Source organism: Bactrocera dorsalis, chromosome 4 (assembly GCF_023373825.1).
Source record: "Bactrocera dorsalis isolate Fly_Bdor chromosome 4, ASM2337382v1, whole genome shotgun sequence".
Taxonomy (NCBI): domain Eukaryota; kingdom Metazoa; phylum Arthropoda; class Insecta; order Diptera; family Tephritidae; genus Bactrocera; species Bactrocera dorsalis.
In genome coordinates, this window is record NC_064306.1 from 9,600,513 (window position 1) to 9,627,392 (window position 26,880).

Below are 26,880 nucleotides of genomic sequence, written 5' to 3' on the forward strand. Positions count from 1 at the left end.
AAAAAATACAAAAGTAAATGAACGCGGCGTGCCGAAGCAAACACGAAGATGCGAAAGTCGGCTGGCAAGAACAAAGTGTCGGCATAAGAAGATGAAGCTAATTTTCTGGCTCGCCCAACAAAATTGCTTGACGTGCGGGAGTGCTACAGCATCACAACAGCAAATAACAACAATAAAGCCGAAGCACAACCGGATGACGGGCACTTCCGATGCGCTTTGGCATTGTATAAAAAGTGCTGGACGCAGCTGGATTCCACATCAGTCGAACAGTCTCCGTTGTGCGTACACAATCGCAATTTAAAGTAAATCAATTAAAGCAGATATTTTGCTAAAAAACTAAACTAAAAACAAAATGAAATTCTACGTGTGTGTTGTTGCTGTTTTTGCTGTTGCCTTCGCCAGCTTGTGCTTGGTGAGCGATGCGCTGGTGGCACGCGCCCAATACAAAAACTCAGGTGAGTTTGCGAGGGTCAAAGGTGTTGAGCGATCAAGAAAAAAAATTATGAATCTTTCTAAAACATATTCAATTAAAAAAATATAAAATATTTAATGAAAATTTATATAAAAAACTAAAAAAAAATTTTTTGAATAAAAAAAAAATATAAAAATTTATTTTTTAATAAAAAAATATTTTTTAATAAAAAAAAATAATAAAAAAATGTAATAAAAAAATATTTTCCTAACATTTTTAAGAAAAACATTTTTCAAAAATTATAATAGAAATTTGAAACAAAAAATAAAAAGTTTCAGTGGAATAAATTGAAATTTCAAAAATTAAAATTTTTATGAAAAAAACAAAAAAAAAAAGTTAATAAAAAACATTTTGGAATTTTTTTGAGAAACCAAATTGTAATAAAATATTACAAAAAAAAAATAAAAAGTTTAAGTGGAATTAATGGAATTTTTTAAAAATAAAAATTACAAATAAAAAAATAAAAATTTTAAAGTATATTTTTAAAAGTCTTATAAACAATTAAAGTATTAGAAAATTTGATATTTTATAGTGATATGTAAAGATTTAAAATTTTTATTTTTGTTTTAATATTTTTTTTATTAAAAATTAAAATAAAAAATTTAATTATTTTTGAATTTGATTAAAATTAATACGCTAAATTCCTAAAATTTTTTAAAAATATAATTATTATTTAAATATTTTATTATTTGTTTTTTTATTATTTCTATTATTTTTTTTTTTAATTTTTATAAAGAATTTTTTTTTTATTAAAAATTTAAATAAAAAATTTAATTATTTTTGAATTTGATTAAAATTAATACGCTAAATTTCCAAAATATTCAAAAACATAATTATTATTTAATTATTATATTTATGTTATTTTTATTTTATTCTTATTATTTTTTATATTAATTTATTAATTTGTTTGATATTTTCAATTAAAATTTTTCGTTAAAAATTAATTATTAAAAATTTAAATTAAAAACTGAACTATTTTAGAATTTCATTAAAATTAATATGCTGAATTTCTAAAAATTTTAAAATATTTTCATTATTTATTTATTTTTGTTTTTAATTATTTAATATTTTTATTTTATAATCATTAGTTTTTAAATAACTTGTTCATTTATTTTTTATTTGAAATTTTCTATTAAAATTGTACGTTAAGAAAATAAATCAAATTATTAAAATTTTAAATAAAAAATTTAATTTTCAGATTTTAATAAAAATTAATATATTAAATTTCCAAAATTTAAATAATTTTTTCATAATTTTTTTTTTTTTGAATTTTTCAATTAAAATTGTACGTTAAAAAATAAACTAAATTATTAAAATTATAAATAAAAAAATTAATTTTCAGATTTAAATAAAAATAATATATTAAATTTTCAAAAATTTTAAAATATATTTATTATTTAATTCTATTATTTATTTATAATTTTTATGTTATTATTATTTTTTTAACAACTTTTTCCTTAATTTGTTAGATTTTTTAATTAAAATTTATCGTTAAAAAATAAATATAATTTTTAAAAATGTTAAATTTCAAAAACTAAATTATTTTCAGACTTTATTAGAATTAATATGCTAGGTTTTTAGCAAATTAATAATATATTTATTATTTGATTTTTTTATTTAATTATTATTTTTATCATTATTTTTATTACTATTTTTTTTTTTTATTTTTCAATGGTAAGATGATTCGTTTAAAAATTTAAAGTGGTATTCTTATTTTAATTATTTATTTTCTGAGTTGTATACAAAGTTATCGAAAATTACATTAAAAAAATATTTGAAATGTTCTATAAAAAAATATTTTTGAAATGATTTTCTGCTTTGTATAAAAATTTATCAGAATTACTTAAAAAAAAAATATTTTAAAATTTATTAATTTATTTTAAATATTTTATGAATTGTAAAATTTTCTTAATTGTTATTATTTATTTTTTATTTTTTTATATTTTTATTTTTTTTTTAATTTTTATTTTTTTATATTCTTAATTTTTTATATTTTTATTTTTTTTTTATATTTTTAAATTTTTATTTTTTTTTTAATTTTTATTTTTTTATATTCTTAATTTTTTATATTTTTATTTTTTTCATTTTTTTATTTTTTTTAATTTTTTTTATATTCTTAATTTTTTATATTTTTAATTTTTCATATATTTCTATTTTTTTATATTCTTACTTTTGTTTCAATTTTCCTAACATTTTCTTATGAAAATGAATACTTAAATAAAAAAATCTAAGAAATAATAATTTAACTCCTCTCTTCTTCCTCACAGCCTACCCCGGCAAATGCTACATCAGCAGCGACCTCATACTCTCGCCCGGCCAAAGCGGCAAGGCGCCGAACAACCCCTGCGCCAACATCGAGTGCTTGGATAATGGCAATGTGGAATTCACAATGTGAGTAATCGGCTTATTTTTGCGGAAATAAACGCATGCAATATTTTAGTCACACTGACAAATCCGAAATATATTAATGCTTATGCGAAAACAAAAATTCCATTTCATACCAACAGCTGTCCTGCTGTGGCGCCACCTAAAGGCTGCAAGCAACGTGACTTCGTCAACGCCAACCGGCCATATCCGGACTGCTGTGAACGCGCCTACGACTGCACACGCAGCTTTTAAGCGTGAGGAATGCGGTTGAAACAACAACAAGTTCAAAAACAACAAAAACGATGAAAAGCATACGAATAGAAGAAGAAAATGTAGCGGAAAACAGATCATCCACTTATTACACACACATACACATAGGGCTTTACACATCGCGTACAAGATCATCATAACCACAACCACCAGCCACGGCATACCTCCTGCAACGTCATATTTTATACTTCGTATTTATCATGCCTCTTCATCGGCAATTACATAGTGTCATCATAGTCATTTAGCCATTTGCTTCCTCATTGCCGTTGAGGTGTGCGTCGAGTCGCAAACACGCTTCGCCTTGTTCAGCGCCAGCTCACCACACGTAACATACACTTCACACACACACACACATATATACATGCAAAGCAGCATCCATTTAGTCACACGCTCATCATTTAAAGTACAACCTGCAATACCGGCCGCCAGCTTCGGCTGCTCTGCAACGAGCCCAGCCCCGCGTGGCTCAGCGCTGCCGGCCAGAGAACCAGCATATCCCTGCCATTCTTTGTGGTGACTTCCGTGGCGGCGTACAACTGCGCAATCGCCAGTCACTTTAGTATAATAATTTAAGAAATTTTAAAATTATTTAATTTTTAGTTTTTGTTTTTCTTCACTCATCTTTATTATTTATTATTGTCGGGCTCATAGCGCATTTTTTGGTGTTGGGTTTTTATTTACTTTTTATTGTTTATTTCGCACTCATGTTTTGATTTTTTATTCGCAATTTATTAGTTTGAGTTTTTTGCGCATTAAATTTTTATTTTCATATAATTTCGCACATAATATTTATTTTTCCTTAATTTTTCTTTTTTTATTACTTTTTTAATTTTTTCTGTTTTGTTATATGCCATACACGTTGTTCATTTTTTGATTTTTTGTTATGGTTTTAAGTTTTAAGTTTTATTTTTCATATTTTTTTTTGTTGATACATAACCTCACGCTTTCATAAATAAAGTTTATAAAATAATGTTAAAGTAAAAGAAAAATTATTCGTTTTTATTTACAAAATCACGAAATCAAAAGAGAGGGAGAGAAGCAAACACTCAGTTCTTTTTAGCTTGCTTTATAAGCTCGTACAACGATAGTTGTTCTTCTAGCGAATGTCGAAACCCGTTGGTTCAAGAAAAAATTAACTGTCAACGAAGTTACTTAAAGGTTAGTCGAGGAAACAGGCTTCGACGGGTTCAGACCCGAGGGAAATGAGTGTTAAGTGAGTAAATTACCGCGACAGCCGGTTCTACTTTACCGGAATTGACCGGGATTTTAGCCTTAAGATACACTGGGAATTGACCACGAGTTTTTTGGCCCTAGTGGAATGTATAGAATGACTGAACCAAGCGCACTTTATTCGAATGCCAGGTCACAAAGGTATAGCCGGGAATGAACTTGCTGATGCGGTTACCCGCTCCGCAGAATCCACCAATATGGTAGGACCCGAACCTTTCAATGTGTTTGGTCCGCATACCATAAAGGAGCTGCTCCGCAAGTATGAAAGAGTGGACAGGGAAAAGTATTCCCACGACAGGAATTGACTCGGATTTTATCCGACCAAGGGCTGTTTTTAATGGAGAAGTAAGACGGGGGGAGGCAAGCGCCATGCCAAGTTGTTAATGGGTGGTTACAACTTTAAAAGCCTCTACGGCTGTGCAACCTGTACTAAGTTTGTGTACCACGCCACCACTCCCCCCGAGTCGGAAACAAAGGTCCTTACGAACCATAGAAGCTCAAACAGGCAGCATGACTCCTATCCTGAACAGTCCCTCACCTAACCTCCATCCCATTTCAATCAGTACTCAGTACAGAGCCGTAACAAATTCGTCAAGTCGCTAGCTGGCAGCACATGACGAGAAGGCAAAGAAAGATTGATGGCAGCATACTCGTACAAGGCAGTCGGCCGACCGGTCCTTAACTACGCCGTGCCAATGTGGTCGCGTTGATGCAGTGAAACGAAAACGAATAAACTTCAAACATGCCGGAAAATTGCACTCTGGACGACGGAATGCCTCTTGATGGCTAAGATCGAACGCCAATAAAGTAAAGGCCGTTTGTTCCCAGTTAAGGAGTATAATCAACTCCTCTCCAAGCAGTTTCTGATGGGGTGTTTTCGTAGAAACGTTCTTCCTAGGATCAGGAGTTCTTTCCTTACCTACGATCCAGACTTCGGATGCAACAAACTTCAGACGTTAACAATCCGCCATAATGACTCCCTCTCAGTGAATGGCGTACTTGAGAGGCAAACCACAAACCATTGCAGACGACGAGCTCGAGTTGCCGCGAGAATCGAGAGTGACCCTTGCGCAGCTGCGTTTTAGATACTGTAGCAGGTTAAACTCCTACTTATCCACAATCGACCCCGACATACCAAATATACAATTGGCCAGCATGACTATAATCCTTTGCATGCCCAGCTAACTCCACACATCTGACACCCCTCTTCTTATGGTAAGACCCTCGATGACAACTTTTCTGAATCTTACCACTAGGTTCTCTGACCTTCGGAACTTCTTGGCAAACTTAATATACCCTGTTCAAGGTATAATAAGTCCGAGATTTGTACTTTCCAGGGCAGGTTCAACGAACAAAAGTCGGGTCGTGTTTTGAGAGTAGGGCCTGACATTTTTCGCTCGAGAACCATCAACCCGACAACATTGCTCCAAATTACCTTCATGGATGTTTTCTGCCGCTACAACAACAATAAAGAGTATCAAGAAGCTTGAGCTGGCTTGACGAGGTTAGGTTGAAATTAAATCGTAATCAGACGAGTGAGTTTCTGAGGTTTGTATAAAGTGGATAGTGCTAGTTCGATCTTATACTGACAACTGTTAATAAATCGATAGCAGAAATTTCGACTTCGATAGGAAATGGTTGGTTGAAATACTGGTGTATGTGTAGTGTTCAGTGGAGATATATGGAGTATGGAGTGTTATGGTGCTTCGATATCGGAGGTTCCGACAAATGAGCAGCTTCTTGGTAAGAAAAAAAATGTACAAAATCGGATTAAATTTCAAATACTTAGGAACTGGGCCACGTATATATAGACAAACATGGATAAGTCGACTCTTATAGCGTCTTTGACGTTCTTTCTGGATCTTAACTCAGCTCGTCACGCTGATCTTTTACATATATTTTTATGGGGTCTTCTGACGTTTTTTTCTGGGGTTTACAAATTTCATGGCAAACGTAATATACCTGAGTCAGGCTATAATTAGATAACACTCACACAACAAATATCAACACACTACTATTTAAAAAACGAAAATAGTAAACTTACAGACAAAGATTTTGCACTCATTCAATCACTGCATGTAGATTAATTTCTTTTTCATATAACTGTTTCACACTCCGTTTTATTATAAATGGAATTTTTGATTCAATTTTAAATTGCCTATGAATATAAGCAAAAGTAAAAATTAAAATATATAAAAAAATTACAATTAAAGTGCATACTTTTTGCTGGTGTCGTGCGTGTAAAAAATGCCAAAATGTTTTAAAAATACGTCGACTATATTAAAAATATAAGCAGCGTAGAGTTATGTAATACTTTTCAGTCTAAAACATGTATGAGCACATTTATTTAAATAATTCAGAAGGAAATTGTGATGGAAATTCGACTTTAAATGTGCTACGTTTTGCGGCTTCTTCTTCAGCGGCTATAGCGGCGTTGATGAAATCTCTATAAAAAAAAAATAAGAAATATATCAAAGTTATTTACAATTTTAAAAGTAATATAAAATACTCACTCTTCATCTTCTAGCGTAATATTGACACGTCCAGTTGAAATTTGTGTGGGGCGTATTGAACCAAAAAAGTCGGTAATGGGCACTTTATTGGGATCGCGTCTATAGAGATCTTTACGCACGCCAACTGTGGAGATACAAACGCGTTTGGGACAAACTTGCAGCTGAAAAAAAAGAAAAAATTTCAATGTTGGATGAATAAATAACATGTCACAAGATATTTGACTTACGAATTCGCCCATTGTCTTTTTACTATTTGGTTGTACGCGTTCGAGAAACTCTAAAGCATAATAAGTGTAGCGATCTATCATATAAACGCCAATGGACTGATCAACGTGATGCTGAATTATGAAAAATAATGATTATTAAATTTCAAAAAGTTAGGTTAGTTAAAATTTCAAAAAAAAAAACTTGTACAATATATTTTAAAAGTCCCATTTTAAGAACTTTACTTGCTGAGGTATAATACTCACCGAAAGCGAATCTTCACCCACTAAACTGCTTGCCACTGCCAAAACATTCGGCGAGGTGAATTTCTCATACAAAGAAGCGGCTTGACAAGTATCAACCATGAAGAAGAGCTCATTGTAACTGCAAAAATATTATAAATGCTTATTTAGGAATGTTTTTATATATAACAATATGTATACCTACACCGGAAATATATATTCGTTCACTTACCGTTTCTTCTCCCACATTTGCTCAACTGCATCGGCTAATTCCTGGCTGGTAATCTCTTCGGAATCTTGAAATTTGAGAAAACCATCACCGCCATGCCCGGTAAGGTAGATTAGCACATTGCTACCCGCATCGGTTAGCAGCTTCTTCGAGCGTGCCGTACCATTTTGTGTACGTCCTGTCAGCAGACGTACGAAATTTTCCACCGTCACTTCATAACCACGATAATCCACTTCTACATCATCACCATACACATTTATGTGTTGTTTTGCATTATTATACACCTGACCAGGACGTGGATTGCGCGCATTGCAAGCCATATCATCAGCCAACATTAGTATGATTTGTGAGTCGGGTATGCCAAGACGCTTCACCGAACGATAAATGCTCAGCACGTTAGCCACATGCCGGTAGTTGAACCAAAAGCGTGATGCATCGACGAGCACTGCCCAGTTGTTGGTGTGTGTTGAACGTTGCACGGATTCCACATATTTTTCAGGTAGCTGATTACCGGCCTACAGGTGAAGCATTTTTACCGTTAGAAAAAAGTTTACTTTAATTGAAGCAACACACTTACCTCCTGACTAGTTATTTGCGTTAATATGCAAAGTAGCGTGCATACCAACAGCAGCAATCGTCCAATTGTTTGCATTTCTTTTATTTTATTTTTGTAAACTACACCAAAATTCACAAGCAAACAAATTGGAAAATTTAGAACAATTTTTGTGACAGAGCTCGTAGACAACTGTTTTGCCGCTCAGCTGTTTGCGAATAACGTAAAAAAATAGCACGTATACGTTCTGCGTACAGAGTGTTACGAAGTTTTCAGAGTTATAAATCTAGAACAGGGTTAATCAGATAAATATTGAAATAATTCATTAAACCAAAATCATTAAATAAAATATAAATAACATAAACATTGTTGTTGTGGTTTTGTTGTTGTTATAGTCTGCGCACATAAACTATTGCACATATTTATTATTATATTAAACGTCGCAAAATGCACATCACAAACCAGCCATTTTAAATCATATGATCTCATATCACATCAACTCTGTTGTGCTAATCCTCTTGCAGATATATTTTCAGTATTTATTTTCCTTCAACATTCAATTTGCCTTTTATTTATAGGCTTATATTATTATATTCAGATATTTTTAAAATCGTGAGTTTATATTCAAAAATTAACATTTTTAAATTATAGGTCATGTTGAGTGTGTTAATAAAATCAGTTAACAATTATTAATTAAACTTAAGTATATTTTTCTTTTAATTTTTTTTATAACGGTAACGCCGTTTATTTCACTGCCCTTTCGCTTCAGCAGCACCCTCTAGACCGGAAATTTTTAAATCTGGCGAAAACATAGCCCAAATATTTTCTTGATAACTTTGTGTTTCATTGTTCAAACCGCCAACACAGTTCAAATATTGAGCGCAACACGCAGGAAAGTCCGCTTTTTCATTCACATAATCGCCCCATTCGCAGCCATCTGGAGCGCCAATCGAAACACAACTAAAAAATAAATAAAAACAACAATAAAAAAAAATATATATCCAAAACAAAAGATTAGATAAACAACTAAAATTAATCATCACACTTACCCAGTGATCGTGGCGTCACCCTTTTCATTGCCGCAATGTATTTCGGCGCACGTCTCCGGCGATTTCACTTTCTCGCCCGGCGCAATGACGATTGTTTCACTAATGGTGCATTTGCCAGCATGCGCTGTAGAGGAAAATATATCAGCAATAACTGTAAAAAGCATAGCAGCCGCTAGACTTACCGGGATTATGATAGTTTCCGAACGCCATCCATGCTGCCACCTGCCCCACACCGCCGAGACAGAGTAGCGCCATAAGGAACAGTAACGTTTTCAACTGCCAGTACATCATGCGATTTAACACAAATTAAATGCAACGCTAATTACGCGCTAAAAGTGACTAAAAACGGACAGACTGAGCATAATTTAAAAAGCCCAATTTGGCTCTCTCTCTCTACTGCCAAGAATGTGCAAATACAATAAGACGAACAAGAAACATCAGTCACAATTGGCAAAAAATATATGTATGTAGCTGTGCTGTATAGCGGTTTTTGAGTACCGTGAGTAATATACCAGGGTTGCCAAGAAGTTCAAATTAATACCTCGAAAATACCCTAAGTTATACATATTGCCGATATATAATATTGATTAAGAATTGGGACTTTGGCATACGACTTACAGATCGAATCTCGATCAGACATACAGATCGGTCATACAACGGCCATGTGGCTCTTTTCATTTCCCAGAAATATTTAAGTTAATACAGATTTAGATCTTTGATATTCAGCTTCTAAATTAAACTATAAAATTCGGTTATACTCTCAGATCGTCGCCTCTCTCTTGTTTTCTGACAAATCTTAGATAATGCAGTTTATAATATTTCATGCCCATATTCAACAAAATTTCTCTATGGAGATAAATGGGGCACAACGCTGTCTCAAAAACCGCACCAAGTACCTTGGGGTAGTCTTGGACAGCAAACTGCTGTGGAACGTGGAAGTAAGAGTGAGAAAAGCTAGCAATGCTTCATACCGGCAGCCAATGGAATGCATAACGGGAGCTTTAAGAACACCTCCAACGGCGGCTGTTGTACTGGCACTAAACCTGCCACTTATAAACCTCTTCGCTGAAAACTGGACAGCAAAATCGGCAGGACGACTGCTGGCTGCAGGAAAATTTACATTTAGGGGTATGTTAGCTACGCAAAACACTCTAAAAATTTATACGGATGGCTCGAAAATGGACGATGGAGTTGGTGCGGAGATATACTGTCCAGAGTTAGGCATAAGGCAGCCTTTAAGTTGCCGAACCAAGGCTTTATATATCAAGCTGAGGTCTTTGGTAAAAATTCTCTAATTTTTACACAGTAAAAAACTTTGGGTTAAAAATAGCATTGGTAAATGGTTGAGTGTTCTATACAATTTTAATATAAAATTCATTGAAGTTATCTGGGAAGCAGCGTACACGCATGCTTATTGGCAACCCTATCTAGAGAGTGTGGTTGTGTGGTTGAGTAGGTGAGCAGGTGAGCGGATGAGTCAAAGCGCTGCCAGCGCCAATGAAAATAATGAGAAGTGTGGGCGGGCAGTTATTTTCTATAATATTTACATTTATACAGACAGACAAACATATACTACCTATATTTGTGAGAATAGAATTTGTAGCAAATTTTGTTTATTTATTTATTTTTTTAATTTTTTTTTTATGCGCAAACAAAGACTAGAGGGTATTTAAGTATGTATGGTATATACGTTTGTATGTTTATACGAATTTTTGAACAATTTTTGTTTATTATTTAAATAGACTTTTACGACTTTTGGTAAAGCGAGAAAATATTAAGTATTTATTACGAAATGGAAAAAGGGAACTAAATTTTTATTGCAAAATTTTTGAAAATTTGCTTGAGGAATAGAAAAATAGAACCAATTATAAAGATAAATATACCGTCTACTAATAGGGATAATGTGATTTCATTATGTGAGATTTCAATTTACAACAAAGCTTGGAAATTGCCAACAAAAAAAAAATTATCGTTTTTGGGGTGACTCAAGGCGTGTGCTGCAGGAAACACAATTTCCTCCTTAAAAATTGATCGTTGTTGATTTTGACCGACCTTTTTCTCAGAATTCGGTGAAATCAACGCGGACGATCTTTATTTCAAACAAGACAGTGCGTCACTTCATGTTTTACAAGATGTTAGATATGCACAGATTGCTTGCATAGTTTGGCGACTCGTCAAAATGGCTGCCAACATCATGAGATTTAACGCTTCTAGATTATTTTTTCTAGGGGTATGTTAAATCAAAGCTTTACGCTAATCAACCAGGAACGTCCAAAAACGTCCGGGTGGTCGAAAATTGACGTAAACGGGTGGAGAAAATATAGCAGTCGTATCTGAGAACGTGGAGAGTCGGTTCGGCGCCGTTCGCAGCAACTCGGATTGACGTAAGGAACGACTTGGTACATTTTACATCGATCGGGCGCATAAAATACAGCTTGGGCAAGTATTGAAGCCGCCCGACCTTTCCAAGTGACTTCGCTTCACCCTATGGTCTCTTGGAAAGTTCAAAAAAGATCCGACGTTTTCGAGTCACATTTTTTTGGAGGTTAGGGTTAGCGATAAATTTAATAGTCAGAAAAAAATATTAATAAATATAATTGTATTCAGTCTCTTAGCAAAATATATTTTTGAATAAACGGTTTATCATGTAAAAATTTTAGTGCAAGCGTATTAAAGAAACAAAAAGTGAGGTTAAGTTCGATGCAATGCGCGCTCTTTAGGTAATAGCAATGCTTTTTGGCACTCGTAAGATTATGTCAAACAACTGAGGGGATTTTTGAAAGGAATAATGAGAAATAAGAATAAACCTTCGAAAAATATCAAAATTTTGCCAGAAAAATAACCTTGAATTTGAAATGAACTCGCTTATATGGAAATACAAACAAATATGTATATACCTACATATACATACTATATAAAAAATGAAAGGTAAATCATTTATTTTGCCAGCACTGATAAGTAGCTGTCAGCAGCTAATCGCATTCGCACGGTTAACGCACTCCCGCTTTTCGGAGAGTAATTGTATACGCGATCGTCGGTCGGCATTCAGCCTACTGGCCTACTTTCTCTTATTTAAAGTAATTATTAGAATTGACTTTTGTTTTAAGATAAGGCTTATGTATGATGCTATTTATAAGTATGTATACTTATATGCCTAAATATATAAAATATATAGGCGAATTTATTTTAAAAGATCTGCATTCGATCTGCACAGCTTAGTCGCTGAAATTATTTGAAGAAGAGCGCACACACAAATAAAAAATGCATTTCTGTAACTTTTGTCTATATATAGGACTGTTATGTCTTGCTGTTGGACCGCTGGCGGAGGCCTGGGTGGCACGCGCTAATTATCACAACGATGGTGTGTACAATTAGTATATAAAACAGTATAAATCCAGTAATTATAAATTATATAATATATATAATTTTTATTTATACATTTTACATACAGCACATCCTGGCAAATGCACGGTGAGTGATACGCTCATTCTCTCACCCGGTGAAAGAGCGAAATCGCCCAACTCTTGTTCGGTAATTCATTGTGGCAGTGAGGGGCATGCCACCATTTTTGGGTAGGTTCAAGAACATTTTCAAATGCAAGAAAAAATACAACAAAAAAGTGGAGAAGCTTTTTCTCCAAGTATTTTTTTTTACGAAAATAACTGGTATAAGTGATATAAATCAGCATAACTGAATCAAAATAGAGACAATATTTGATTTAGCAAAGATTAGGTGGTGGTGAATCAAATGAGCAACTCGTATAAATCAATTAGACTGACATATTACACAGAAAACGCCAAGTCAAAAATGTTGAGAGTAAATCGAATTTCAAATATAGTGAATTGAAGAGTAAACTGGTATAAATACTAACTGGTATAAATGCAAACTGGTATAAATGACAACTGGTATAAGTACAAACTGGTATAAATATAAACTGGTATAAATGTAAACTTACATAAACTCAAACTGGTATAAACCCAAATTGGTATAAATACAAACTGGTATAAATACCTCTGACTGACTTAATAAAAGTTGGAGACTTTTTTCGATTTGCCAAAAATGGGATATTAATGAATGGAACAAGAAACTGAAATAAATATCAGAGAAAAAAACAAAAGTGCAATTGGTATAAATTACATATACTGGCATAAGCAAATATAACCAGAATAATAATACCATTAATGTAAACCGTCTCCACACATGCTCTTACTTTGAATTTATTAGACTTACATTGCCATTGCTTTCTCATGTTAAATTTTTTATAAAGGAGCAGCGAAAAGAGCAGAATCTACATAACGGGTGATTTTTTTGAGGTTAGGATTTTCATGCATTAGTATTTGACAGATCACGTGGGATTTCAGACATGGTGTCAAAGAGAAAGATGCTCAGTATGCTTTGACGTTTCATCATGAATAGACTTACTAACGAGCAACGCTTGCAAATCATTGAATTTTATTACCAAAATCAGTGTTCGGTTCGAAATGTGTTTCGCGCGCGTGTTTTGTTCAGCGATGAGGCTCATTTCTGGTTGAATGGCTACGTAAATAAGCAAAATTGCCGCATTTGGGGTGAAGAGCAACCAGAAGCCGTTCAAGAACTGCCCATGCATCCCGAAAAATGCACTGTTTGGTGTGGTTTGTACGCTGGTGGAATCATTGGACCGTATTTTTTCAAAGATGCTGTTGGACGCAACGTTACGGTGAATGGCGATCGCTATCGTTCGATGCTAACAAACTTTTTGTTGCCAAAAATGGAAGAACTGAACTTGGTTGACATGTGGTTTCAACAAGATGGCGCTACATGCCACACAGCTCGCGATTCTATGGCCATTTTGAGGGAAAACTTCGGACAACAATTCATCTCAAGAAATGGACCCGTAAGTTGGCCACCAAGATCATGCGATTTAACGCCTTTAGACTATTTTTTGTGGGGCTACGTCAAGTCTAAAGTCTACAGAAATAAGCCAGCAACTATTCCAGCTTTGTAAGACAACATTTCCGAAGAAATTCGGGCTATTCCGGCCGAAATGCTCGAAAAAGTTGCCCAAAATTGGACTTTCCGAATGGACCACCTAAGACGCAGCCGCGGTCAACATTTAAATGAAATTATCTTCAAAAAGTAAATGTCATGAACCAATCTAACGTTTCAAATAAAGAACCGATGAGATTTTGCAAATTTTATGCGTTTTTTTTTTAAAAAAAGTTATCAAGCTTAAAAAAATCACCCTATATAAAGCAACTCATGTCTTAGTACAGTCACTTGTAAAAATTAAATTATTTTGTTCATCCTCATTTTTAGCTGTGGCGCTGTTGGCGCACCAGAGGGTTGCAAATGGGGTGATCATGTGAATAAAGATGCTCCTTTTCAGGAGTGTTGCGCCCGCCACTTGGTATGCGAAGGTGGCTTGACGGCTGAGACGCGCCATTATGAAAAACACTATTGGGACATGTTCTCACGCAATTCGAAGAATACTGCGAACGAGTAAGAACGTAATGTTTTGAAGGAAAGTAATGGCTTTGAGTAATGGTTGTATTTATCAAATTAAATGTAATGCTAAAGCAATGAAGTGATTATATATTTGTTATTGGAAATTGTGTTAATTTATATTTGTTTAGGTAATATAAGATAATAATATTAGTAACTGGTAATTTCTACATAAATGTTATTGTTTTTTTTTTGTTTTTAAATAAAATTGACGAGTTGAAAAATGTATTGGTATAAGTAATATATATAACAATTTTCAGTAATGCAAAATAGAATTATTAGGACAGTAGATGTTACATTTTGCCGAATCAATGCTACTCTTCCAGCTTTATTAAATATCTTTCTAGTCACAGCTTTTGGCAAAGTGAAAATCAATCAAGCCCAATTTCGTGTGCGGAATCATTGCGAATGTTAAAAAAGGCTTATGGTGATTCAGTTTTATCAAAAGCACACGCCTACGAGCGGTAAAAAGCCTTTAACGACAGTCGAGAGATCGTTGCAGACGTGCCTCGTTCTAGACGACCTTCGACCTCTTCAACTAATAAAAATATTAAAAAAAAAAAGAAATCGTGTGAAAATCGTCAGGCGCGTGTTAGAGAAATGACAAGAGAGCTCGACAGATATCGCGAGCCCGTTCGAACGAGCCTTGCTCGACTCTTCCCGAAGAAGCTGAATGTTTTTCAAAAAGAGTACCTTAAACAGGTTTCTTTGGATATGCTTGATCCTGGGAATTGCGAGCTCACATTCACTTAGAACGTTATAACTGCCGATGAGACATGGGTTTATGAGTTTGAAAAGCAAAAAAGTCAACAATCATCGAAATGAAACACGTTTTCAGTCGATCGAAGAGATAAAAAAAAAGTTTGCTGCAGGGGCTGAAGGCCTTCCCAACAAGTGCTTATGAAAAATGTTTTAAGGACTGGAGAAATCATTGGTAGAGGTGTATTACATCTAAGGGGAACGACTTGAAGGCGACAAAATATTGATCAATAATTTCTGGGTACTTTTTGCCACAATCGATATACTATATATATTCATTAAGTTACCTTAAGCACCAATAATTAATTATCAATTATAGCAACCAAAAATCGTAATTCATCCTAAATTCATTCAAACATTTATCCCTCTCGCTCTTGCGTAGATAATTTCCTCGCGTACTGGTTGTATAGGGTGATTTTTTAAGAGCTTGATAACTTTTTTTTAAAAAAAAACGCATAAAATTTGCAAAATCTCATCGATTCTTTATTTGAAACGTTAGATTGGTTCATGACATTTACTTTTTGAAGATAATTTCATTTAAATGTTGACCGCGGCTGCTTCTTAGGTGGTCCATTCGGAAAGTCCAATTTTGGGCAACTTTTTCGAGCATTTCGGCCGGAATAGCCCGAATTTCTTCGGAAATGTTGTCTTCCAAAGCTGGAATAGTTGCTGGCTTATTTCTGTAGACTTTAGACTTGACGTAGCCCCACAAAAAATAGTCTAAAGGCGTTAAATCGCATGATCTTGGTGGCCAACTTACGGGTCCATTTCTTGAGATGAATTGTTGTCCGAAGTTTTCCCTCAAAATGGCCATAGAATCGCGAGCTGTGTGGCATGTAGCGCCATCTTGTTGAAACCACATGTCAACCAAGTTCAGTTCTTCCATTTTTGGCAACAAAAAGTTTGTTAGCATCGAACGATAGCGATCGCCATTCACCGTAACGTTGCGTCCAACAGCATCTTTGAAAAAATACGGTCCAATGATTCCACCAGCGTACAAACCACACCAAACAGAGCATTTTTCGGGATGCATGGGCAGTTCTTGAACGGCTTCTGGTTGCTCTTCACCCCAAATGCGGCAATTTTGCTTATTTACGTAGCCATTCAACCAGAAATGAGCCTCATCGCTGAACAAAACACGCGCGCGAAACACATTTCGAACCGAACACTGATTTTGGTAATAAAATTCAATGATTTGCAAGCGTTGCTCGTTAGTAAGTCTATTCATGATGAAATGTCAAAGCATACTGAGCATCTTTCTCTTTGACACCATGTCTGAAATCCCACGTGATCTGTCAAATACTAATGCATGAAAATCCTAACCTCAAAAAAATCACCCGTTACCTTCGAGTCTAATTCGTTAAAAACTTGTTAATGGTCAATATTACGGTGATTATTGAAGTAATGCAAACATTAAACTGCGTTGTCATACACAGCTAGGCACATATTTTATACACACCCGGTTCCTTTAAAATGAGCGACGAACGATCGCCGTAACTCAGTCGTTGCAATTGCTTCGTGAAAAGCGTAGACGAAGTATACAAAATGTATTACGGTATCTTTTGGCTATGCGCAGGGTTGCTATTACTTGCTGGTGGACAGCTAGCAGAGGCCGCGATAGGGCGTTCCTTTTATCATAACGATGGTGAGTAAAAAAAGGTTAAAGAAAAATAAAAAGAGAATACAAATATGAAATGAAATGAAAGCAAAATTAAATTTTATTATTATCTCTCTGCCAATCAGCGAACCCCGGTATGTGCACGGTCAGTGACACAGTTATCCTCGCACCAGGGGAATCCGCGAAAGCGGTGAACTATTGTGCGCGAATTACTTGTGAAAATGAAGATGGTCTTGCCGTAATTACTAGGTGAGTGCAAAATATTATATCACTCATGGCAGAGAGAGACCGAGAGCGAAAGAATGATAGAGAGAGAGAAAGAGGTAACAGCTACAGAGTTTTTAAAGAAATCTCATATGCGACTCAAGCTTATTTGAATTATTTGCCTTTAGTGTAGTAAATTGATAGAAAGAACGTCCAAATTGGAACGAAGTTTATAATATTCATAGTAATTATCATAATAATTGTAAATTGAAAAAAAAGACAGAATTACTCTCTGGTTCCTATTTATGTTTTCACGACTTGTGCTTAAAATCTAGTAGACGTCAAAGATTTTCCATTGGTGGAAAACTAACAACCAGCTTGAAAGTTTAGTTTTCTTTTTAGTTTGGAAGATATATTGTACCGTTATACAAAAATAAAATTGTATTGATCTATACTTGCTTACAGCACAAATAGTGAAAACAGAGTGCTGCTCTAACTTCCCTAACCTAGTATCAATCTAAATGTAAGCTAGTTGAGAATTGCAGCATACGAAGTTATGTGAACGAAATAGAAATTTTAAATATACTCACTTTTACTATTTCCATTTTCTTCTTTAGTTGTGATTACCAGGCGCCGTTAGACGGGTGCATATTTGGCTTTTATAAGGATCAGGAGGCGGCGTACCCACAATGTTGTGAACGCAACTTGATCTGCGGCTAGAAAACAAAGTAACAACAATGGCGTCATGTTGATATTTGGTTATTAAAATGTAAAGTTTATTTAATAAAGTGATTTTATTTTTCTGGTTTATTGCACATACGACTTTCTAATACATGTACATATGGAACTCGGTATTTAAAAAATTGGGTTTTGCAGAAAGCAAAATCTTGTAGTTTTATGTGAGCGGTTTAAATTTTATACAAGTTTAACCGGTCTAATCGATCCGTTTTCTGAAGATCTTGCAGTAATAACTTCCTCAATGGACAAAAACTTTTGGGCGGTGAGTGACTTTTTTACTTCTTGGAAGCAAAAGAATGGAGCCAAAACTAAAGAATGCGGTAGATGGGGCAGCAATTCGTAGACTGATTCGGTTAATTTGGTAAAAATCACTTGCTCATTGGTAATATGATTGTTTTGCGTACACTTTGAATTGCCACTTATTGATCGAATGTCTGGATCAGTTAGTGCCATATTTTAGACGGCATGCACGATTCATCCTATTCGCGCATGCGTCGCCAGTGTTATATGCGGAACTTACAAAGTAGGACGCCTAGTACTAAACTCTTACTCCGTCTCCTTTAGATTTTATATTCCTTGTGGGACCGCCGCCAGACAGAAGCAGCCGTGGCTAGTCCGGAACTGCGTCAAGTAAAAGTCAATGTCACTCTGGTTGAGCCTGGTCTGTTGTTCATCTAGATGCGGTGTACATTAGTACTGACTGGCTAACTTTTGCCAGGAGAGCGCGTCTACTCTGTCCCCCTATGTTGGCCACGATTCTCGTTAGTGCAGCCGTCATCTTTGCTGCCTTTTCACAGGCTTTCCCAATGTGGGTCCGATAACCTACAAATAAATGATCAGGCGATGACTCCTGGTTTCTGTCTGTGCAAGCAATAACTTGAGTAAAAGTAGAGATATTATCATGAAACTTTCTACACATTTCACGGCTATGCATAAAGCGTTACAGAGCTCGTATCTGGCAATACTATACATCTTTGGAAAGGTGTTGACATAACCTACAAAACGACGCTATGAATGATTAGTTTGGATATTGCGTCCAAGAGTAATAGACGTGTAAACATGGAGTTCAACGATTCAGAGCGCATGAAAACGACACCATGGAAAAGCCAGCCGGTGGAAGAACTGTGACGACGAATACCGATCAAGTCATGGAAAACATCGAGTTAGACCGGCATGTGGCATCTCGTGACATCGCCAAACCATTTTAAACCATCAGCAGAAGGCTGGATACACAGAAAAGTTTGATGTTTGGGTGCCGCATGATTTGACGCAAAAAAACTTTCTGGACCGAATTAACGCCTACGATAGTGCTGCTGAAACGGAACGAACTCGACCCTTTTTTGAAGTGGATGGTGACTGGCGATGATAAAAGGATCACATACGACAATATCAAGCGAAAACGGTCGTGGTCGGAGGCCGGTGAATCGTTCCAAACAGTGGCCAAGCCGGGACTGACAGCCAGGAAGGGAATCATGCACTATGAGCTGCTCACAACTGGCCAGACGCTTACTTCTACCATCTACTGCGAACAGCTGTAGCGCTTGAAGCAGGCGATCGACCAGAAGCGTCCAGAATTGGCCAACAGGAAGGGAGTAGTGTTCCACTAGGATAACGCCAGACCACACACTTCGTTGATGACTCGTCAAAAGCTACGGGAGCTCTGATGGGAGGTTTTATCGCATCCACCATATAGCCCGGACATAGCGCCAAGTAATTACCACCTGTTCCTGTCCATGGCGAACGCCCTTGTTGGTGTAAAGTTGAACGCAAAAGAGGCTTGTGAAAAGGGGCTGTCCCAGTTCGTTGCAAATAAAAAGGGGGCTTCTACAAGGGGGGTATTCTGAAGTTGTCGTCTAGTTGGAAACAGATTAACGAACGAAATGGCGCATATTTGAACTAAATCCGATTACTGTAACACTTTTTATAAAGCATTGAATCAAGAGCAAAAAGGCGGATGAGAAGATACAATATTCTATCAGAGTGTACAGCCTCTGACGTGAGCTGATGATACTTGTATTGATATCATTGCTTCAAGAACCGCGCCGTTAGTTCCACTTTCTACAGACTGGATAAGGAAGCAATGCAAATGGGTCTGTTAGTGAACGAGGGAAAGACGAGATATCTTCTCTCATCAAACAAACAGTCATCGCACTCGACGAACAAAAATCAAACTCAATAAGTCACTTATTATCGAAGGAAGCAGAGGAACAGGAAGACCTCTTCTCCGTTGAAGAGATTAGATGAAAGCTAAATGAGTTTATATACTTTTTGTTTTTTATCTTACATTTTGTACAGAATTAATGGACAGACTGTATATATTCATTAGGCCTCCTTAATCACCTATAATTAAGTATAGAATCTATAAATAATAACTCATCCCAAACTCATTCAAACATTTAACCCTCTCGCTCTTGCTTAGATAATTTGCATTTGCGATCGTCGATCAGCGTTCACCGGCGGCGGCAGAATGTTACGTTAAAAACTCATTAACGGTTATGATAAATGCTGATCATTGATTTAATGTAAGCATCAAATATCATTGTTATACATAGCTAAGCACATATTTTATAAACTCCGTTCCTTTAAAATGAGCGACGAACGATCGCCGTAGCTCAGTCGTTGCATTTGCTTCGAGAAAAGCGTGAACTTAGTAGACAAGATGCATTACGGTAACTTTTGGCTATGCACAGGGTTGCTATTACTTGCTGCTGGGCAGCTAACAGAGGCCGCGACGTCGCTTGTCTCTTATCACGACGATGGTGAGTAAAAAAGGGTGTGGAATTATATATTTTGTCTATAGTTATAAAAGTAATACTACTTTTTATTTTCTCTCTCCAACTGCCAATCAGCGCACCCCGGCAAGTGCACGGCCAGTGAGACAGATATCCTCTCACCAGGTGAAACGACGGTAACATCGAAGTTTTGTGCGAAAATTACTTGCGAAAATGAAGACGGTCTTGCCCAAATCGCCGGGTGAGTACTATATATTTGACGAGTCATGATATTCTACATATGCTTTGACGACTGTGAGACGTGATACGCTTCGTATTGTGTTTATAACCTATTGAACGGGGATGGATTTACCGTTGCTGAAAAGCTGAGAGCCAGTTTAACTCTGAAAGTTTAGTTTGTTTAAGTTTAGTGACCCTAAGTGAAGATTTAGTGTACCATTATGTATGGATTACAATTTCTAAAGATCTATACTTGCCTACTGCACAAATTGTGAGAACAGCGTGTTGCTCTAACTTTCCTAAATACACATTAAGTACATGTAGTATCAAATTAAATAATAACTAACTATTTCTACTCTCTTCTTTAGTTGTATTCCCCAGGCTCCGCTAGCAGGCTGCAGATGGGGTCCTCGCTTAAATAAGACGGCGCCATATCCTGAATGTTGTGAACGCATCCAGATTTGCGCTTAGAAAGGACATCAAGTTGATATTTGGTTATTCAAATGTAAAGTTTATTCAATAAAGTCATTTTAATTTTCTGGCTTATTGCATTTTACGACTTTCTAATATAACCTGTTCTTTGGAACTCAGTATTTAAAAAATAGGATTTTGTAGTTTTTATATATGTAAGTTGTTTAAAGTTTATATAAGTTTTTCTAAGCGATTTCGTCAGCTTTATTAACCGGTCTAACCGATACCTTTTCTGAAGATCTGCCGGTGATAATTTCTTCAAACGGGAGCAATTTCTGCTCGGCAAGTGACTTTTTCACTTCTTGGAAGCGTAAGAAAGTCGTACGGAAAGCAGATAATAAGGTAGATCACCTTAAGATCCAGCATTAATTATTGGATTATATTCGACCGATAAGACTACGTCTAGCACGTAGTAAAGAAAAACAGCAGCCGAGCTGAGAGTGTAGACGAAGATCGTAGAGAGTCGAATCGGCGCTTTTTGCAACAGCTCGGACTGAGGTATGGAACGAATTGGCGGATTTTATGTCGAGATCTTAAATTGAAATCGTAAAAAATATAGCTTGTGAAAGAATTGAAGCCGGTCGACCTTACCAAGCGACATCGCTTCGATCTATGGGTTTTTGAAAAGTTTAGTGAAGATCTGATGTTTTTTGCCAAATTTAGTACAGCAATGAGGCCAATTTCTGACTCAATGAATATATAAGCAAGCAAACTGGTGGCATTTAGGACGAAGAACAACTTGACGAGATTCAATAGCTGACATTTCATTCAGAAAAACAACAATGGTTCATTCATTCCGCGGTGGATTCATCAGTTTATATTTCTACAAAAAATAATGCCGGTGAGAACGCAACCGTCAATGATGACTCTTATCACGCCATGATAACCGACTATTTGATATCTGAATTTGAATCTCGTGATCTCTGTGACATTTGATTTCAACAAATACTTCCCATACATCGTATCAATCAATGAATTCATTGAGAGAATACTTCGGTAAGAAGAAAATTTCCCGTTTAGGGCCGTTCGATTGGCCACCAAGATCGTGTGATATCACACTTTAAGATTTTCTTCTGTGGGGATATGTAAAGTCTAAAGTCTATGTGGACAATATCATTTCGATTCAGGTCTTGGAGCAAAACATTATGAGTATCATTCGTCACTTACCAGTCGAAATGGTCAAATGAGTCATCAAAAATTGGACCCAATGGATGGACTATCTGAGACATAGCCGCGACTAACATTATGTTTTATATAAAGGGCTTCAATTCTTGCACGCGTTAAATTTTGTAAGCCGGAAAACTAAGATCCTTTCGCAAAATTTTCCATACAGTGGATGGATACAATTCCACTGTTGCACTGTAGCATCTTCGGTGCTCAACGCACGGCGTCTCTGAGGATGTGCATTATCCGATAGAGTGAACTATGTAATAAACCGTTTCATAGTTGCTCGAGCTAATATACATACGAGTATGACTAAAAGAAAAAAGGCGAGGAAGCCAACACTTAAACTCCGGCAAGATCGGTGAATGGAGCGCAAACAAAGATGGACCACCAAACTAATCCAAGATATGAAGATCTCGCACAGTAGAAAACACAGTGAGGTGAACTACAACTTAACGCAACTTAGATGTTCCGCGGTCATGGGTATTTCCGAAAATTGTAATACTAGATCATGCAAACCATGCCTTCTTTAAGTGCCGACGATGGAAAAAAGCACGTAGAGGAAACTCTCAGTCACCGGAGTATTCAAGTTAATAGAAGGTAATCCAACCAACTTGAGTCACCCTTTCTATTATGGATTTTATCATTGCCCTGGGACCGCTTTCGCGCAATGTCTGTTGCTTTAATACTCTGCCTTTCTTTCTTCCTCTCTGATTCTGATCATCGGGCTAAGGTCCTCCGCTGTGCTTAAAAATCATGAATATTGACGGTCATCACTATGGACAACTATTCTGAGTAGTTGATTACAACTCTATGGATGGTAGAGAAGGTGCAAATTTGGACAGTAAAAATCAACAAAAATTTAATAGTAAGTTATTTATAGCAGCTCTAACAACTATATATATATATATATATATATATATATAATATTTTAATATTTTGCGAGGAGTTAATAGATGTACTGTAAATACTCATTAGGTCACCTTAAGCACAAATAATTATTTATCATTTATAGAAATCTATAAGTAGTAACTCATCCCAAACTCATTCAAGCACTTGCCCCTCTCGCTCATAGCGGAAACAATTTGCAAGCCCGAACGCCGATCAGAGCTTAGCAACTGTGCAGATGTTCATTTGAGTCTGTTACGTTAAAAACTCGTTTACGGTCATGATTAATGCTAATCATTGATTTAATGTAAACAATATTATTACGTAATTTACGTAAATTACGTATTATATTATATATATATATTTTATAGATAAACTTTCTTTAAAATGATCAACGAAAGATCGCTCTAGCTTAGTCGTTGCAATTGCTTTGAGAAAAACGTACACGAAGTATAGAAAATGCATCACGGTATCTGTTGGCTATGTGCAGGATTGCTATTACTTGTTGGTGGACAGCTAACCGAGGCCGCGATAGGGCATGTTTTTTACCACAACGATGGTGAGTAAAAAAAAATATGTAGAATTATAAATCTAAATTCAAAGATATAACAGTGATATTAATTTTATAATTACAATTTGTATTTCTTTTCCAACTGCCAATCAGCGCACCCTGGTAAGTGCACGGTCAGTGAGACAGTTATTCTCTCACCAGGTGAAAAGACGATAACATCGGGCATTTGTGCGCGAATTACTTGTGAAAATGAAGAGGGTCTAGCCGAAATTGCTAGGTGAGTAAAAGATATTAGATCACTGATGACAGGGAATGAGATGACAAAGATATCGAAAAAGGGAAAAAGAGTTGGGAGCTGTAGTGCTTTGTTTTGAGCAAGTTTACTTGAACTATTTGTTTTAGTATTATATATTAAGAGAGATATCGAAGCTAAGAGGATTCGCAAAAATGTATACTGCTGTCAGGCGTAATTTAGCAAAGAGCCGCATCCCTGTGATTTATCTTAAGGATGCAAAAAGAAAAAGGGTCTTCAGCAGTGAAGCTACACTTCTACTCACCGCAACTGCTACAGGCTGTTAGGTGTCATGGAACTGTCTGGCCTCAAACTGCTAGAACTGCGTAAGAGTGGGATGTATTCTGGAGGGCCCGCCTAGGTAATTCACAGTTACTTTCGTCCCGAAGCCGGGTAAGAGTTTTTACTTTAGTTTTAGACTTCCTGACTATTCCGGTGTTTTTAAGCTGAGTTTTTTGCCATTAAGGTAGCATTACATTTACCACTCCGGAATGCAGCGTCTTTCAGAGAAGTGCATTAAGGAACGCCTGATCTCGTTTTCAATGGCACTTTACGATAAGACTAGTGAATGTAAGAGGCCGCAGCGGAATAACAGGTAACTGTAGACCTGATAAGCTGGCGAAGAAAGGTACTTGAGCACTGCTATCAGCAGAAAGACAATGGGCCGGTGCTCCACTCTCCTCATGTATTCTACTGCTAAACAACTGGCAGAGAAAGGTACTTGAGCACTACTATCAGCAGAAACAGAATGGATCGGTGCTTCACTCTCCTCATGTGCGCTACTGTTGGATAGCTGGGATTTGCGGCAGTTTAGCCTCCGCTGGGCTACCACCGGTTCATGGGCTTTTGCCAGTTTCTTTTGGCAGAAAAGTGATTATAAGAGATACAGTGGGCTCTTTGCCTTCAGTAAGCTAGCGGCGTACGAGGGCTGCTATATATATTTCTGGCCTAATAATGAAAATAGGAATATTTATCAACGAAAACGTTTCTTTTTCATTGGTTTTGGCTCGTCTTGGAAGACCCACACGGTCGATTGCTGTTTTGTTTTGGGCTCATACGCATATATCCATGATTCGTCACCTGTGACGATCTTATAAACGTCTTTTGAAGCACCGCGATCGTATTTTTTCAGCATTTCTTTACACCAAAACACACGAGCCATTTTTTTAGCGATTGTCAAATTGTGCGGGATCCAACGAGAACAAACCTTTTTTACGGCCAGGTGTTCATGCAATATCGAATGTATGCTGGTGGGAGAAATGTATAGGCATGCCTCTATCTGAAGGTATGTTACATGACGGTCTTGCATTATCAGTTCACGTACGGCATCGATGTTTTCTGGCACAACGGCTGTTTTTGGACGACCTTCACGGAATTCGTCTTTGAGCGAGCGTCGGCCACGATTGAATTCGTTGTACCAGTTTTTCACAGTGCTATAGGATGATGCTTCATAGCCATACAAAGATTTTAGTTCATCGATGCACTCTTGTCATGATAATCCACATCGAAAGTTGTGAAAAATTAATTGAAAAAAATTGTGTATGAATTCCATTTTTTGGCCGAGATGAATTTTTTAATTCCCTGTAAATAAAACAATTCACGATTAAATGACAAAACGTTATGAGTGATGTTATGCTAAAAAATGTCAAACTTTCCAATGGAAATGTCAGATTGCACCTGGCAACACTTAGTGTTGCCTAGTCCAGAAATATATATAGCAGCCTATGTGTAAGGTTGTATATCTGTAATCTGCTCGGAAGTTATAGTTTTCTTTTTAATTGGAGACATCATTGAAAAGATCGTATGTACCTTTATGTTGTAGATACTATTTATATATTATAGGTCTATACTTGCTTACTAGTAGTGAAAAGATAGTGCTCGAACTTCCTTAACCTCACATAGTATAAACCTTACATTTACTTACCTATACTATTTCTACTTTCTTCTTTAGTTGTGGGTCCCAGGCGCCATTAGAAGGCTGCGAATGGGGCGATCCTAAGGATGAGAAGGCTCCATATCCGGAATGTTGTGAACGCCAACAGATTTGCCCCTAGAAAATAAAAGCATAACGATGGCATCAAGTTGATATTCGATTACTCAAATATAAAGTGATTTAATGTTTATGGTTTATTGCATTTACGACTTCCTAATATAACTTGTACGTATGGAACTCGGTATATTAAATAAAGTGGTTTTGGAGGTAATAGAATGGTGTTGTCTTATTTGAGGGTTTCAAAGGTTATACAAGTTTTTCTAAATTTTAGAAATTGTGAAAAGAGGAGTTAGGTTAGACATTGGTTGTGGATTCCGTAGCATAATCGGCTTTGGAATTTTATCACACAAAGACGGTCCCATAAATATTTAGAATTAAAAAAATGAGGATTTGAAAAAATGGACGGTTACCATATACTCTAACTACATTAACCGGTATGAAAAATTAAAGTCTCTTTAGGCCTGGCGATGATAACATTCTCAAACGACTGAAATTTCTGCTCGTCGTGTGAATATACTTAAAGCTCTGGAAGGATATCTCAAGGATATTTTTTTCCAGCGGCACTTTAGAAGATTTCGTTCGTTTCTTAGTGGAATGTGCTCATGGATTTTCTTATTATTGTAGGAATATAGGAATATAAAATAATATGGGGAATTAAAACCGCACATGTATAAAATA

General features: G+C 36.0%; 7 protein-coding genes across 8 annotated transcripts; 5 read left to right on the forward strand and 2 right to left on the reverse strand.

The window, feature by feature from the left end:
* The first annotated feature begins 242 nt into the window (after nucleotides 1-242).
* LOC105228583 (uncharacterized) lies at nucleotides 243-3,139 on the forward strand. Its single transcript, XM_011208465.4, has 3 exons — nucleotides 243-455; nucleotides 2,740-2,863; nucleotides 2,980-3,139. The coding sequence occupies exons 1-3, from the start codon at nucleotides 353-355 to the stop codon at nucleotides 3,089-3,091; spliced, it is 339 nt and encodes a 112-aa protein (XP_011206767.2). The 5' UTR covers nucleotides 243-352; the 3' UTR covers nucleotides 3,092-3,139.
* Nucleotides 3,140-6,642: 3,503 nt separating this feature from the next.
* Nucleotides 6,643-8,309, reverse strand: LOC105228584 (putative GPI-anchor transamidase). Its single transcript, XM_029551244.2, has 6 exons — nucleotides 8,105-8,309; nucleotides 7,531-8,042; nucleotides 7,323-7,440; nucleotides 7,080-7,190; nucleotides 6,853-7,013; nucleotides 6,643-6,785 (listed from the first exon to the last, which is right to left on the reverse strand). The coding sequence occupies exons 1-6, from the start codon at nucleotides 8,177-8,179 to the stop codon at nucleotides 6,683-6,685; spliced, it is 1,080 nt and encodes a 359-aa protein (XP_029407104.2). The 5' UTR covers nucleotides 8,180-8,309; the 3' UTR covers nucleotides 6,643-6,682.
* A 426-nt stretch (nucleotides 8,310-8,735) lies between these two features.
* LOC105228585 (uncharacterized) lies at nucleotides 8,736-9,472 on the reverse strand. The gene is made up of 3 exons (XM_011208467.4): nucleotides 9,312-9,472; nucleotides 9,130-9,253; nucleotides 8,736-9,040 (listed from the first exon to the last, which is right to left on the reverse strand). Exons 1-3 carry the CDS (start codon nucleotides 9,418-9,420, stop codon nucleotides 8,830-8,832), a joined length of 444 nt encoding a protein of 147 aa, XP_011206769.2. The 5' UTR covers nucleotides 9,421-9,472; the 3' UTR covers nucleotides 8,736-8,829.
* A 2,858-nt stretch (nucleotides 9,473-12,330) lies between these two features.
* On the forward strand, nucleotides 12,331-14,715 carry LOC105228586 (uncharacterized). Its single transcript, XM_011208468.4, has 3 exons — nucleotides 12,331-12,490; nucleotides 12,581-12,701; nucleotides 14,428-14,715. The coding sequence occupies exons 1-3, from the start codon at nucleotides 12,391-12,393 to the stop codon at nucleotides 14,612-14,614; spliced, it is 408 nt and encodes a 135-aa protein (XP_011206770.2). The 5' UTR covers nucleotides 12,331-12,390; the 3' UTR covers nucleotides 14,615-14,715.
* Nucleotides 14,716-16,837: 2,122 nt separating this feature from the next.
* Nucleotides 16,838-18,009, forward strand: LOC105228588 (uncharacterized). The gene is made up of 3 exons (XM_011208469.4): nucleotides 16,838-17,017; nucleotides 17,116-17,239; nucleotides 17,812-18,009. Exons 1-3 carry the CDS (start codon nucleotides 16,918-16,920, stop codon nucleotides 17,912-17,914), a joined length of 327 nt encoding a protein of 108 aa, XP_011206771.2. The 5' UTR covers nucleotides 16,838-16,917; the 3' UTR covers nucleotides 17,915-18,009.
* Nucleotides 18,010-20,509: 2,500 nt separating this feature from the next.
* On the forward strand, nucleotides 20,510-21,434 carry LOC105228589 (uncharacterized). The gene is made up of 3 exons (XM_011208470.4): nucleotides 20,510-20,691; nucleotides 20,782-20,905; nucleotides 21,252-21,434. Exons 1-3 carry the CDS (start codon nucleotides 20,592-20,594, stop codon nucleotides 21,352-21,354), a joined length of 327 nt encoding a protein of 108 aa, XP_011206772.2. The 5' UTR covers nucleotides 20,510-20,591; the 3' UTR covers nucleotides 21,355-21,434.
* Nucleotides 20,513-26,418, forward strand: LOC105228590 (uncharacterized). 2 transcript variants are annotated; one of them, XM_049455605.1, is made up of 4 exons: nucleotides 20,513-20,598; nucleotides 23,873-23,965; nucleotides 24,071-24,194; nucleotides 26,161-26,418. In XM_049455605.1, exons 1-4 carry the CDS (start codon nucleotides 20,592-20,594, stop codon nucleotides 26,261-26,263), a joined length of 327 nt encoding a protein of 108 aa, XP_049311562.1. In that variant the 5' UTR covers nucleotides 20,513-20,591; the 3' UTR covers nucleotides 26,264-26,418. The 2 variants fall into 2 exon arrangements, with proteins under 2 accessions (XP_049311562.1, XP_011206773.2); XM_011208471.3 differs by lacking the exon at nucleotides 20,513-20,598 and having other exon boundaries at nucleotides 23,800-23,965.
* The last annotated feature ends 462 nt before the right edge of the window (nucleotides 26,419-26,880 follow it).

What these genes read in the sequence shown, in the direction of transcription:
- LOC105228583 (XM_011208465.4), top strand. Translation starts at nt 353, where the DNA reads ATGAAATTCTACGTGTGTGTTGTTGCTGTTTTTGCTGTTGCCTTCGCC. An exon ending in CGCCCAATACAAAAACTCAG is followed by an intron (nt 456 to 2,739) that starts GTGAGTTTGCGA and finishes TCTTCCTCACAG; the next exon opens with CCTACCCCGGCAAATGCTAC. An exon ending in GGCAATGTGGAATTCACAAT is followed by an intron (nt 2,864 to 2,979) that starts GTGAGTAATCGG and finishes TCATACCAACAG; the next exon opens with CTGTCCTGCTGTGGCGCCAC.
- LOC105228584 (XM_029551244.2), bottom strand. Translation starts at nt 8,179, where the DNA reads ATGCAAACAATTGGACGATTGCTGCTGTTGGTATGCACGCTACTTTGC. An exon ending in CAAATGTGGGAGAAGAAACG is followed by an intron (nt 7,441 to 7,530) that starts GTAAGTGAACGA and finishes ATATTTTTGCAG; the next exon opens with TTACAATGAGCTCTTCTTCA. An exon ending in TGGGTGAAGATTCGCTTTCG is followed by an intron (nt 7,191 to 7,322) that starts GTGAGTATTATA and finishes TTCATAATTCAG; the next exon opens with CATCACGTTGATCAGTCCAT.
- LOC105228585 (XM_011208467.4), bottom strand. Translation starts at nt 9,420, where the DNA reads ATGATGTACTGGCAGTTGAAAACGTTACTGTTCCTTATGGCGCTACTC. An exon ending in CGGAAACTATCATAATCCCG is followed by an intron (nt 9,254 to 9,311) that starts GTAAGTCTAGCG and finishes TTTCCTCTACAG; the next exon opens with CGCATGCTGGCAAATGCACC. An exon ending in GGTGACGCCACGATCACTGG is followed by an intron (nt 9,041 to 9,129) that starts GTAAGTGTGATG and finishes TTTATTTTTTAG; the next exon opens with TTGTGTTTCGATTGGCGCTC.
- LOC105228586 (XM_011208468.4), top strand. Translation starts at nt 12,391, where the DNA reads ATGCATTTCTGTAACTTTTGTCTATATATAGGACTGTTATGTCTTGCT. An exon ending in CGCTAATTATCACAACGATG is followed by an intron (nt 12,491 to 12,580) that starts GTGTGTACAATT and finishes TTTTACATACAG; the next exon opens with CACATCCTGGCAAATGCACG. An exon ending in GGGCATGCCACCATTTTTGG is followed by an intron (nt 12,702 to 14,427) that starts GTAGGTTCAAGA and finishes CCTCATTTTTAG; the next exon opens with CTGTGGCGCTGTTGGCGCAC.
- LOC105228588 (XM_011208469.4), top strand. Translation starts at nt 16,918, where the DNA reads ATGTATTACGGTATCTTTTGGCTATGCGCAGGGTTGCTATTACTTGCT. An exon ending in TTCCTTTTATCATAACGATG is followed by an intron (nt 17,018 to 17,115) that starts GTGAGTAAAAAA and finishes TCTGCCAATCAG; the next exon opens with CGAACCCCGGTATGTGCACG. An exon ending in GGTCTTGCCGTAATTACTAG is followed by an intron (nt 17,240 to 17,811) that starts GTGAGTGCAAAA and finishes TTTCTTCTTTAG; the next exon opens with TTGTGATTACCAGGCGCCGT.
- LOC105228589 (XM_011208470.4), top strand. Translation starts at nt 20,592, where the DNA reads ATGCATTACGGTAACTTTTGGCTATGCACAGGGTTGCTATTACTTGCT. An exon ending in TGTCTCTTATCACGACGATG is followed by an intron (nt 20,692 to 20,781) that starts GTGAGTAAAAAA and finishes ACTGCCAATCAG; the next exon opens with CGCACCCCGGCAAGTGCACG. An exon ending in GGTCTTGCCCAAATCGCCGG is followed by an intron (nt 20,906 to 21,251) that starts GTGAGTACTATA and finishes TCTCTTCTTTAG; the next exon opens with TTGTATTCCCCAGGCTCCGC.
- LOC105228590 (XM_049455605.1), top strand. An exon ending in TGTTTTTTACCACAACGATG is followed by an intron (nt 23,966 to 24,070) that starts GTGAGTAAAAAA and finishes ACTGCCAATCAG; the next exon opens with CGCACCCTGGTAAGTGCACG. An exon ending in GGTCTAGCCGAAATTGCTAG is followed by an intron (nt 24,195 to 26,160) that starts GTGAGTAAAAGA and finishes TTTCTTCTTTAG; the next exon opens with TTGTGGGTCCCAGGCGCCAT.